The sequence below is a fragment of the Ischnura elegans genome, chromosome 1 (assembly GCF_921293095.1).
Source record: "Ischnura elegans chromosome 1, ioIscEleg1.1, whole genome shotgun sequence".
Classification (NCBI taxonomy): Eukaryota; Metazoa; Arthropoda; class Insecta; order Odonata; family Coenagrionidae; genus Ischnura; species Ischnura elegans.
The window spans coordinates 163,375,195-163,388,923 of record NC_060246.1 but is presented as its reverse complement, the minus strand read 5'-3'; the positions used below and the strand labels follow the sequence as shown (position 1 = coordinate 163,388,923).

General features: G+C 42.8%; 2 protein-coding genes across 5 annotated transcripts in view; one reads left to right on the top strand and one right to left on the bottom strand.

Moving 5' to 3' along the window:
- The window catches only part of LOC124172997 (protein yellow-like), a 42,066-nt gene extending 31,392 nt beyond the window's left edge, over positions 1-10,674 (top strand). The window contains exons 2-3 of the mRNA XM_046552534.1: positions 1,701-2,088; positions 9,200-10,674. Coding sequence (XP_046408490.1) covers positions 1,701-2,088; positions 9,200-10,098 — 1,287 coding nt within the window. The 3' untranslated portion in view covers positions 10,099-10,674. The remainder of the gene's footprint in view (positions 1-1,700; positions 2,089-9,199) is intronic.
- A 2,160-nt stretch (positions 10,675-12,834) lies between these two features.
- The window catches only part of LOC124172970 (GPI ethanolamine phosphate transferase 1), a 29,232-nt gene continuing 28,337 nt past the window's right edge, over positions 12,835-13,729 (bottom strand). For 3 of the 4 annotated variants that reach the window (XM_046552523.1, XM_046552510.1, XM_046552516.1), the window contains exon 15: positions 13,162-13,637. In XM_046552523.1, coding sequence (XP_046408479.1) covers positions 13,320-13,637 — 318 coding nt within the window. In that variant the 3' untranslated portion in view covers positions 13,162-13,319. Of the gene's footprint in view, positions 13,020-13,161; positions 13,638-13,729 lie in introns of those variants that run through there. The other variant, XM_046552502.1, reaches the window with a different exon arrangement.

Here is a 13,729-nt window from a genome sequence, read left to right as displayed (position 1 = left end):
CGCCATACACTAGGACTATCTCCAGTGGCGCCGACTCCATGGGGCCTTAGGGGGCCCGAGCCCCCCCAAAAATTCATTACAGATGTGAGGAAAAAATGTGTCAGTTTTTTCGATTTTCCCCGGAGTGTCCAGATATCGAGATCCGAGTGATCAGGGTTCTAATGTTGATCATATAACTCTTCTAAAATGCTTAACAAACTTAAAATTCACTACTTGTAAAATTTACCGGGGCAAGGTCCCCGGTTTGGGCCCCCCCAATATTTTGTGTAAGTCGGCACCCCTGACTATCCCGTGCGTAGGATGGTATTACGGAGCAATACCATCCTACGTACAGGTTCAAAAACAAGGGAGACTAAAAATAACGAAAGCTCAAGGAGGTCGGAGGGGCTGGTGGTGCCCAAGAGATGTGGAACTGGGGAACCTCGTGCCCACACTCGCAAGGTACGGAGTTTTATCTTTCGGGCTCCCAAACCCAGAGACGGCTATCGATCCCTCTCCATGTCACCTTTACGTTAGATTGATAATACGAAGCCGCGGACGATGTGACAGACGTCTCGGACAGGGTAGAACTCATCGACGATTGGTAATGGAAAGATTTGTTTGCGAGCCCACACGGATGCGATTTTTTTCTTCACATTTTTGCCACTCTTCAATATATTTGTGAGTATTGATGATTTTATTCTCCGCACTTGCACATTTTTCATCCTTAACTTTCTAGAATAATTGGTGAATACCCTGAAGTTACATTCTTGTAATCAGCATCATTTACGCAGGTACGATAAATTTATTGGCCATATAGTTTTAAGTCACTGACCAATATGAAAGTTTATTCAAACGATACCACTACATTATTTTTAACAGATTTCAGACTGAAGCTGATAATCTTTTGCATCTTTTTTTGGCCTTGACAAAAGGACCATCTTTCTTTTGGTGAAATATCGATTTATCGCATATTTCATTTCGTGAGCTATTATCACCTCATACGAACAGGTTTATGTTCATTAGCTATACATAATGAGAAAAGGAGAAAGTAGTCGATGTTGTTACATCCGTCGCTGCCGAGATATGACATAGAGAACAATGGTTTAGTCATCGTAAACCGTAAACTTCACTAAATTTTCCGTTTTTTTACATTAGTTTGCATAACAGGTGAAGCAAAAAACAGATCTACACCTCCAGGTCAGATTTTTTTTATCAAAAATTAATTTTGCTGCAAATTATTTCCGCTCTGAATCTAAAGGCCTGGTTACACGGTAAATTAACACCCACAGGTTAATGTCTAAATGTATGAACGCCAAAATGCACCGTGTAACCACCCAACTTGTGCGAATGCGAATGAGCAGAAAATAGAACCTGTTCTAATTTGGTTCATGCATTCGTACATGTTCCGTTCCGGTCCACCAAAATCATTCACGCACACGTGCATTAGCTTGTACGTGTTAATGCACCGTGTAATCAGGCCTTAACACCAGTAATGATCGATACTGGTACTTCGCCAGTTTTTTTCGTGAAGAGAAGCTGTTGATTGATCATTGAATATTGCATTACAAAATCGTTTCTGTTGAAGGTGTCTCGCATGGGCATGTAAAAAGGTTTTGAATTTTTTATTTATTTAAATGAAATACCTAACTAAACCTGAGTGATTTTCTTTTTATGATTTCGTGTTAATTAAGTGAGCGATTTTCTTCTGTTATTCACAGATGGTTCGGCTGCTAATATTGGTGTCCGCAGTGGCGGTCGCTTCGGCCCTCGTGCCCGCCGCCTTCCCGACGTTCTTCGACCAGCCGGCCCTGCCCTTCGGCCCCCCCTTGCGTGGACCCCTGCAGGGACCCTTGCAGGAGGTCCTCAGCTACAATCAGCTGGATTACGCGCTGCCGCATGGCGCCAGATTCGACGCCGGCGCCTACGACCCCTCGCGCAACGTGTTCACGGGTCTGGAGCTGACGCGCGACCGCATCTTCCTGGCCGTGCCGCGCCTCTACCCGGGCGTGCCCTCCGTGCTGAACGTGGTACCGCGCAACTCGCACACGCCCAACCCACCGCTGGTGCCGTACCCGGGATGGGAATGGCAGTCCCCTGACGGACTAGGTGAGACACATTTCAACGGAACGAGATTTCAGAGTCATTATCCTCAGCCAGGGGTGGCAGGGGCGGATCCAGGATTTCTTTCTGGGAGGGGCACAAGCAAGGCCGTATCCATGATTTTGTTCAGGGGGGGCACAAGGATACCTCGTTATACAAAACGAACGAAATGATAATGGGACCGTATTGAAAATCTAGCATATTTTTAAGGGTCTGGGGGGGGCACGTGCCCCCGTGCCCCCCCCCCCCCCTGGATCCGCCTATGAGGGGTGGCGTGGGGTGATAGGGCCCCCTCCTTCGCGGAGGATTCGGGAAAAGGCAATTGCAAGCAAAGGAAATAGATTGTGAAGCTATTACGGCCTTTTTAAAATGGATAAACTTAATAAAAATATCACTTTCGTGAGAAAAAAATTCTTTGAAAAGCGAGAATTATAAGCGAGGTTTATAAAATTTTAAAAATGCATTGCCCTTCTAATGATAACTTCAAACGATAAATTATACGATGTAATATCTGTTTAGTGAATTTGTTCTTTGAAATTGCACTGAAATCTAGAAAAAAAGAGCTTTAAATAACCACTTCGAATAACCCTCTACAAAAAAACGCATCAGGTTCTCTTTTACCTTAAGACAAGTTTATTTTACTTATTTTTATACTAACTTTTTACACTGACTATTTTGTAAATAAAGCAACTAATGACAACGTAGGAATCTAAATCGAAAGAAAACTTTGGTTCAAGAAATCCGAGTCTTTTTTATAAATTCTTTCATATATGCTTCAGGATAGACGCGAGCGTTGTGGGCTAAGCTCAGGGCGAGTCGAATCAAATGTCGTGAATCAAATGACGTGAACCGAATCCTCACAACGAATCAATACTCCCAGCTCTAACAAGCTGTCACTTGTTGTGTTATGCTGGATGGGATTGCGATCGCGCTTATTCGCAAAGATACCGGGAAAAGTCGTAATATTAAGGATTGTTATGACCTGGTTGCAATTTGGTTTTCTGAACGGAGTAATCACGACTGAAATTCCACCGGAAACCATAAGATTTTCAGCGGCGCAGTCGCAATTTACTATTCTAGACGGCCATTGGGCAATAAATTGCGACAGGCCGGGCCGCATAATCACTTGCCCTATCTCGGAACCGAGTAATCGGTTCTACGACTCGTAATAACGTGCGCATAGCGACGGTCATTTTTCTTTCAAAAAATTAGTATTACCCAAATGACAAACTTGAAGACTGAAATAATGGCTGCTTTGTTTATTTAACTTCAAACTCACACACGTTCTCGCCGTAAAAATTAGTATTTCCAACTTTAAATGAAAAAAACGCTACAATATACGTGATCAGCTGTTCATTTGCTAAGTCGACTAAATATACAAATACATACTGCAAGTATAAATTATTTTCCACACAAAGAATCGCAAAAACCTTCTACAAAACTGAAATTTCATGGATATGATTCACGAGTAATCGACGCACAGTTTGCTTGCCTGAAAACAAAGAATTACTTCGGATAATAATGAATATCCGCTCTCTCATGTTCTGCAGACACACTGTAATGCAATATCTATCATATCATCTATGCAAATTGTTGCCTCTAATCAAAATAGTTTTCCGCACAACTGTAATAAGATTCAATTCATCGCAACAGTTAAAAGTTTATGTATTACAATTTTCAGCGGCCATACTAAACTTATCTTATACGAGTTCATTCATAAGAAGGTAAGACGACAGTACATTCCACACGATTCTCTAGGGTCAGATTCGCATGTCTCAGAAAAGTAGCAATAATATAACTACAATTTTTACCAAGTGCAAGACACAATTTGGACGTAAACATTAGTTGACTTAACGATTCTTTTCCACGCGTTTCAACATACTCAGATGTATGAAATTGCAATTTTAATGAAAACATGTGTGTTCAGCTTAATGAATAACGGAAACATAAACAGAATTACTACGAAAAAACACAGAAAAACTACAAATCTGAAATCATAACTCGCACAAGTCCTTGACTTTGCCAACAGCTATTACAGAAAAGGTAAACAATACTTAACTATTGCTGTTGTGGTACAAGTGGGTCGAGATGATTGGTGATAGAATTATATCCACATTATATGCATATTAACGGTGCTATAAATGTTTTGAAAGATAAATTATACGATGTAACATTGGCGAGAAGGAAAATTACATCGAGGGAAGGAAGCTTCTCTACAAACGTAACGTAAACTAACTTCTCATTGACCGCAAAAACTGTTCGTCAAAGATTCCATGCCGGAAAAGGTGGAGCTTCCAAATAGCACACGCTATAATTAGCCCGATTGTCTTTTTTCCCGCGTTATATATTGCCCGGCTCCGTTCAGAACACAAAACCGCGATATAATGAGGTGTGGAATCATTAGCCACTGACGATAAGATTCGTTCAGGAGAGCAGCCTTGGTCGTTTAACAGCCTGCCTTTGATGCCGTCTGGACGAGGTCCCGTTCGATACAAAGATGGCAACTTTTGTGGAGACACATCCATAGTGATTCGTGATTGTGTCAACACCACCTAATCTCCCTCGCTTTCTCGATATAACAAGATTTTTGTCAAAATATCAATTTGATATCAATATTTGTGTTGACAAGCAAATTCGCATATTTACCCCCACACAGCAGAGGAATATCCTATGAATTTGCTTAGAATATTCTCGAAGGCATACTGGAATATTCATAGAATACTCTCAATGTTCTCAGAATATCGCAAGAATCAACGGAAAAGTAATGCTTATATTGCTCACCTTATTTTCCTAATTTTTTCTTAATCTTAAAACCCATATAATTTATTATCCTACAGGAAAGTATAGTCATTTCGAAATTAAGAAAAGCCATAGTTTTTAGTTTGCAACACACTGACGGACAGCTGAATCATGAGGTTCTAAATCTGCGGAACAAGAGCGTCGGGTATGAATAACTTAGGAGATGTAAAATATCGTACACCTGATATCGATAAATATTCTGTTGGTTTGTGTACGCTGCACTGCCTCATACGATTTTCTGAATGCATATTGTATATAACTAATAACTTCAGGCTTTACTTTGTGAAACCTCTCCACATTGGAAGTAAGGAAATAAAACTTTGTAAGGTTCAATGTTATTTAATTATGGGCACGACCCGGGTTTCGTAACTTGGTTACATCGTCAGGTCATCGTCAACCTGACGATTTAACCAAGTTACGAAACCTGGGTCGTGCCCATAATTAAATAACAGTGAGCCCTACAAAGTTTTATGTCCTTACTTCCAACATATTGTATATGTCGTATCGATTGGAATTTAAACAGTGTTATTTGATAATTAAAGCTTTAATTTATTTTAGTTAGGAAAGGAATGCCAAGAAATTTTTCAGCAAAAATTAGTAATATAAATTAAAATAACTATTTTGAAAAAGATGTTCGGGGATTTATTCAAAAACGTACTTACAGGCAAGTGGAAGTTTGAAATCTCTACGCTCCGCAAACAAATTCAAGTCACTTTCACAAATTCTGCGCACTCAAGAGAACTTAACTTTCCTACACCACAGTCAAAGTAGAACTGAGGGTATGACACACGTTTTAAAAAAGCTAGAAGTTCCGATGAATTGTCTACCTAAACTACCCTATCTTCATCGTATCTGCTTCAACAACTTTCTAGTACTTACTGTAGGTGCCGAACATGAGATTGTCACGCGATCCATAATTTTCGTCCATAAAATTTAGATTGTTTAGTTGCCATCAGATGTTATGCCCTAGCTTCATGATTAGTAGCTATGTTAAGTCACTGAACACTGTATTATCAGCCATATTTATGAACATTATTCTCTTCTTCTCAAGAAGAAAACATTTTATGGATATAAAGTAGAACTGAAGGTAAGATACACATTTTAAAAAAGCTAGAAGTTCCCGTGGAAATACCCCCGTTAAGACGGTCAAAGGCTCCACTCCGCGGTGTCATAAAACGACCGTTTTCGAAGTAGAATCCTGAGGGTCAGGGATCGGAGAGTGAAGAAGGTATAAGGGTCTCAGCTGGTATCTTTCTGCTAGGTCTTTTTGTATGAGTCCCAGGAAAACAACTCACTTTTTCGAGGTTTGAACGCTTTTAATAGAAGTATGGTCTTCGATCGTATCCAAAGAATACGAAATCAACTTCGATGAAACGTGCAATTACATCGCATGAAAAACCTCCACTGTCTACACCATAGACCATTTGAGAATCGGTGTCTTGAAGAAAAACATAAAAACGGTGAATGGTGAGCGTTAAAACCCATACAGCTTCAATGACCTTACCGCGTCGCGGCTAATCCAACTCCCGACGCGCGGAGACGAACCCTGCCGCGCGGTCGAAAAATCAATGTCATTTCCGGCGACGCAAACTTATTTCAAAGAAAACTGCATAGAAACCTTAAGAAATCTTCAACAAATGCTCTCATATAAGTTACTCCGCGCGATCTTGCCGAAAACCTATTTGAAACTCTACCTAAATGTAAAACTTTGTCGAAAAACAGTATCCGCCATTTTGTTACTGTACGGTAAGAATTTCTGGACGGTATTCTTTAAGATTACGGAAAATTAAAGAAAAAACACCATGCCAACAGATTATGTGGTTTTTTATTTCGCAAGAATCCACCCATAACTTCACCATCCACTTACTTAAGAAGATTTTAAGAGAAAATTGAAGACAGGCGTTTTTATGGAAATTTGCTCACGTTTGAGCCTCTGTATCTCAGTAACGGGTAGGATCTATGTCAAATGAAGTACATATCCATAAATTTCAATCCTTTCTGAGTATACCTGCGAAGTTTCAAGTTTATAACTCAAAAAAAGCCATTTTGGAATTTTGTCCGGCTTTTTCCGATTTCCGCCCACTGTGCGGCGCCTCTTTCCTTTTTCCTTCCTCTCCAGCCCCTCCCCGGGTGTCCTGGCGTATAAGCCTCGCGCTTGGTTCCGGGCCCCGGTGCGTTGTACCCTTAGTAGGGTTCGCCTTGAACCCTCAGAATTCTTGCTAACATCAACCTAAGTTAACTCTGATTGAATTATTAATGCACGCTATCGACTGATTGGACTAGAAAGTACATTTATTTTATGCCGGTTTTCCTCCTTTGTAGATATTACGATGATTTGTAAACACTTTAACCTTCACAAATATCGGAGATTTGGACCACAAACGCAGGGACGCAGCTAGGAATTAAGGCTAGGGAGGGGGGGGGGTTTAGGCGCAACTAATACTTACGGGTGAGGGGGTATTGCATACCCGCCAGGGTAAGCAGGAGTTGCGGGGGCCCTCCTCCAGAAAAAAATTAAGAATAATGGTTCAAAATGGCGTGTTTTATGGCTTTCTGAGGGATGTTTGATTGATCCTAAAACTAATCTATAAGTAATACTGACCCAAATAAGTAAAATGGATTAAACTTAAAAATTTCTCTGAGCTCTGGGGGGGGGGGGGGGTTTATCCCCCAAAACAACCCCCTCGCTGCGCCACTGCGCAAACGATAATAATTTGTGCCTTTGTCGAGGACAATTATGAGTCTAAGGTTTTCAATCATACGCGCATAGTTCGAGAAATTACAAGTACTACATACTTCTTAGCAGGCGAACTCCTCGCTTAAAGATTTCTGATTGAAAGTTTTACATTCCAATTCGGGTGACTACAGCCCTGAAGATCAACCCCTTGTCTATTGGTTGGTTGTTGTTTTGTAAAACTTGTTAGACTACCCTTCCGTCATCTTAACTTTCGACTTTGAAGGAAGTGCCTCTTTTCCTTCAGCTCGCCGAGGAGGGACACTTAAGTGTGCCGAAATACGCATTAGAACCGTCCCCTCGTTGCCTTCTGAGCACCGACTGCGCTCTCCTTATAGAGCTATTGCAACTGTAATTTCTCCCCAAGTGTTGGAGCCATTTGCGGTGTGTAACTGTTTTCCGATAGCTTGCGAGGGCGTGAGTGCGTACATCAACAACTAGGCATCCTTGGCAGGGTCACTCCCGCTATTCGAAGGATTCCAGATTGTCGATGAGGAAGCCTTAAGGTCGTTTACGCGGGGCACGGAATTGCGCAGGTTAGAACCGCATTAATTTCTACAATGGCGAGGAATTGCGCGAATGCATGAACGAAATTAGAACAGGGGCTACTTTTGCCTTATCACGTCCACGCATTCTCGCATATGTTCTAGCGAGTCTCGCTTTACACGACGAAATTTTGACTGCGCCTTCGTACACACGTCAGATTGTGCAAGTACGTGCCCCGTGTAAAACGGGCTTTTGGATTGGCTCCCTTCAGTCTCCACAACGGTTCTTGCTTGGTTGCAAGTATGCGTGAGTGTGGTTTTCCCAGTTGAGGCGCTGGGGTTTGGTCCCTGCAGTTAAACTCTCCCCTTCCCGCACACCAACGCAGTGATTTGATTCATTTTTGCGAGGTGGACAAACTTTGAGAGACACTAACCGGCTATTTGAGTTTTTCATTTCATAGTGCCATGAATATCGATCAAACATAGAAGTGTAAATAATTATATAATTTTTTATCAATTATTTTAATTCTTAATTTATGTCATGGCTTAAAGCTGGTTTATTTAAATTATCGGAAATAAATATAAATTAGAATTAACGAAAAATTAGTTTCGGGGCGTTTAAATACAAAAATAGCGTGGACAAGACGCCATCCATCAATTCTTCTTCGGATTTATAGCAGCTAACTGCCGCACATATGGTATCGAAATTGACTTTTAATTGTTTCTTAGCCACATCTTTCCTGGAATTCACTTCTCAAAAACCTTTTGCATCCACGTAATTTTTCATATAGAGGCTTCTCTTCCTACGATTCACGGTTAAAATATAAAAAAATGGTCGCGTGTAAGCGCATAAAAAAATTAATACGATATAGCGCATCCCAAAGTTATATGCCAATGTTCCCGATCATTCAAATTCGATCGAAATTCACAGTAATTTTCCAGTCAATTACACAAGGTCTAATGTTTTCACGAACGCATTAACGTATGACCCATTGGCATATTGGTACTGGGTATATCACGCCAAGTTCTCTATGTGTGTATGATTTATTACTGCTTATATAAAACGGCCTATCTATCTCTTTCCACGCATTCTGTATAGGCTCCAACTGCTCCGGCCTGGTGTCCGTGTACCGCATGCGCGCCGACCGATGCAATCGCCTCTGGGTCCTCGACAGCGGCCTCACCAACTCCCTCGCTGGCTTCGTGCCCGTCTGCACGCCTAAGCTCATCGCCTTCGACTTGGCCACCGACAGACCGGTCCGCACCGTCGTCTTCCCCCGGGCCGCCCTCCGGCCCTCATCGCTGCTCACCAACCTCGCCATCGACGACGCCGGGCCCCACGCCGACCCCAACTGCGACCGCCTCGTCTTCTACATGAGCGACACGGCCGTCGCGGGCATCGTCGTCTACGACTCGGGACGCGACGTCGTCCGCCGCGTCTCCGACCTCGCCATGTACCCCGACCCCGACTTCGGATCGTACACCATCGCCGGCGAGACGTTCGCCCTCATGGACGGGATCATCGGGCTGGCCCTCTCCCCCGACAACAGGCAGCTCTACTTCCAGCCGCTCGCCACCGACAAGCTCTTCTCCGTGGAGACGGCCGCCCTTCGCGACTTCAGCGCGGGCGAGGGTCAGCAGCTGCCGGTCACGCTCGTGGGGCGCAAGTCGTCCGCTGGCGCCGGGCTGGCCGTGGACAGGCGCACGGGCCGCGTGTACTTTGCCCCGGTGGAGCAGAACGCGGTGGCGTTCTACGACCCCGCGAGCGGCGCGCAGGGCGTGGTGGCTAGCGACGAGGCGCGGCTGCAGTTCGCCGCGGAGCTGCGCGTGGACGACGCCGGCGACGGCGCCCTCTGGCTGCTCTCCACGCGCTTCCAGAAGTACTTCCTGAACACGGTGAACTCGCGGGAGGTCAACCTGCGCCTCATCCGCATCCCGCTGCACCCCGAACACGTCATCCACGCCCGATCCACCACCAACGCCACCATCGGACACTGAAATGAACGCACTCGTTCGCGAGGTGCGGTCACCAAGAGAGAGTATATGGGGAAGGAGGGCTACACCTCAGGCCAACACAATCACCATCACGAGACCGAAATGTTGGCCTCTGAAATATTATTGTAAATAGATTTTATCGAAACGCTGATACCTCTTCGTGGGTGCTAAAATTGTTGATGCAAATAAAATTCTTCGATCGAAATAAACAAGATGCAAAAAGGAATGGGACAACAACACAGAAAGACAGGAGAGATTGGGGATTGGGATTTCAGTCCCAGGCGCAGAAGACGGAAATCGTTCCCGCTTATATTTACTCCGAGGATTGTAGGCGATTAAAATGAAAGAAAACCACCACCGCTGATGCCACGGAAGAATGAGTCCATACGGTTACTCTCACATGAAACACTGATTTTGTAAATTATCACCCATGTAAATATACCTCTTTTCATACATATTTCGCTTTTCAATTCTTCTTATCAGTAAGCTCACAAGAAAAATCACAATCATCCAAAAGTCAGGTGAACAATTGTAAATGTTTGTAATAAAGTAATAAATTTATGGTCATCAATTCATAAACTGGACTTTTCTTGCATTTGAAATTTCTCGCTCACTGCAGAAAATGCCAGGGCAAATTTGATATTTCCAGTGAAAATAAAATTCCCTGAGATTTCCCAGTCTTCCTGGTTTTCCAGAGCACTGGAAACGATGAATATCCAATTATAATTCCTAAATACAATCATAAAACAGAACTAGGTACATCTACTTGGGTCATGGGAGACCCCATGGCAGTCGGAAGTGTATCTGGATTTATCTCTGGGGGGCTCAGACCCCTGGTAAAATTGTATTGTGTATATACACGTATCCAAATGACGTGTCTGACATCTGCCAGAAATAAATCAAAGCTTTGTAAAGGTGATCTCAAGAATCATGTCTTGCAAAGATTTGTAAATTCTTGTTGCATCGTAAAGATTTCAATTAATGTAATCAATATTTTATGTGAAGGCTTCCAAGACATATGCTCTGATATATCAGCTATGAGTGAAATAAATATTTATCAACCAAAGATAGATGTAAACAGTGGCAGTGCACTTTCAAGGACCATCCCGGAGAGTCAACATATACTGGAAGCACCTATTCAATGCTCTCAAGTAATGCTTCAAAAGATATGGCAATGAAGCTGACATCCTTCGCAGACGAGATTGGCAATTTAACCTGATTAATGTTTCCTAAAACTAATCGCCTCTCTTCGCCTCTAACAAAGGACCCTCACAAGGTGCACTCCACACATTTCAATGAAATTCCGTAGATGGTAGACTTTTGGTCATAAGAGCCCAAATATTAAATTTTCTGTGTCACAATTCCTATGGGGCACAGGAGATATTAGCATCCTGAGCTGTGCACTCATCATCCATTTTTCTCCATGAGGCACCAGCCTTACGGGCCCTGTAGCAACGTGGCTGGTGGCAAGGCTAGGCAGCCACCCAGGGATGGCTGGCTGGTGTGCAAGTAACCAACACTCGACCAAAATCATTGAAAATGTGCACTTTGGAGAGAACACAGCAGCCATGCAAGGCATCAGCCCCACTAACAGAAAACAAAGCTATTAAATGGTGAATAAACCCATTTTTATCAATGGCAAACATACAAAAACTCAGAAAATTTCTTCCATAAGAAAACTGTGTGCTGGCATCTTTTACCAGAAAGACCAAAAAATATTTAGCAAGCATCTTCAAAGACAATATAAGACTACTTCCAAAACAGTGGATTATGTCAAATTACGTACATTATTTGTAAGAAAAAAATTCAAGCAAACAGGAAAGAAATCTAATAGGAAAGTTAGAATACAAGTTTAAAATCCAATGTTAGCCGCCTACGTATTTGAACTAAATCAATTTAGAACAGAAATCTCCCACACATGGAGAAAGAGTGGACCAGAGAGGCATGGGAGACAATGGACTCTTGCTGTAACTGAAAATGCTGCTAATTTGTGACATTTGAACCGTTCTTCATTACGTGGTTCCAATAATGCCACTGCTTGACAGTATTAAATCTTCTCCTTTCACCCGATTTGCTTACATTCCCAGTGATGTCCCCGATTGCATTATGTACTTGGTGGCAAGATCTTGTCACATAAAGTCATTCATGTGAAATTCATGAAGACAGCTTTCATGAAATCAAGAAGCATTTCCAACAATGTAAATTGGAATTAAGTACTCACTTCAGTATTTTGTATGTACACAAGAATTCCTTTTCTTCTTCCCATCAATGAGAAGTTTCGACCTTTCCTCCTCAGAGGAAATGGTTGCATCATATGTGTGATACACAATTCATTTACATATTTCATGAGTAAATTCATGGCTAATGTTGACCGAACATTGTAACCTAAACAAGAGAGAGAGGTTCACGGCCTCTCTGTGAAGAGCAAGCTTTCCGTTCTTGTGCGGTGCCCAATGCCACGCAAAGCCCTTTGCCCTTCCACTTTGCGTGGATTCTTACAACCATAAGCAGATTTAGGGGAGGGGCACAAGCCCCTCCCCCCCACAGATGCTCAAGGAATAGATAAGATTTTTAATATGGTCATCACTGTGTTCGTTTTGTTTTATGTTTTACTGACCCTCAATAATTTAATTTCATAGAAACATAAAGAGAATATTTAGTAGAGTAATTGCTGTATGTTGTTTTTAATTTCAAATATGAAAAGACCATTTGCCTGTCAAACTCTTGTGACCCCTCCCTCCCTCTTCCCCCCAAAAAATCCTGGATCCACCCTTGGTTACAGCCACAGCTTCAAACAACTCTCCAGTCAAGATAGACCCCCTGACGTTGAAGCCTTGCACTATCCTTGGAGTGCCTCTATTTCATACTCTCTTCCTTATCATCTTGCATGGTTGTTCAGAGTGGCTTCCCAGCAAGTATCATAACTGCAATCAAAATTTATCCATAAATTTACCAAGATTTTGACTCGTAGACCACAAAGACCAATTTCCCACACCTGGCAGTTTCATCCCAAATATGTATTATACCACTAATGTGCAGAAGCAGAATTGTCAACATATTGTTTAAGCTTGAAAAGGTCAAATGTCCACGTTTATTTATAAAAATTCAACAATAACAAAAATGGTACACACTGATAAAAATGGCACACAACAATGGTGCCTGGCCTGCATTGCATTCCTTTGCAATTGATAATACTATTACCTTCCCTAGCAAGACATAGGCTGTCACGTCCTCTTGCTTTTGGCCTCGGGCACTCCCCACGCTCCCTCACGCAGTGGAAAGTGCTCCGAGGAGGGGGACGGGATGAGGCAGCACGCAAGCCCATAGAGGAGAAGCAGGAAGAGAACCATCGCCTCCTGGATGACAAAGTGCGAGAGAGAGGTGCCAATGTCTAGCCAGCTACCCGTGTTGCGCACCCAGTGCAGGAAATGCACGCCACACACGTCGCTGAGCGCCAGCACCATCAGGAACAGCCTCTGCGTCCCCACCTCCTCACCCCTCCTCCTCCTCCACAGCGCCAAATCGCCACCTTGGTGCTTCACCTACAAGTGATGGAAATCCCATTGAGATTGATGATCTCCATTGAAGCTCCGACTTCCTCCATTTTGGAGGAAAATACCATATTTGTCTGAAT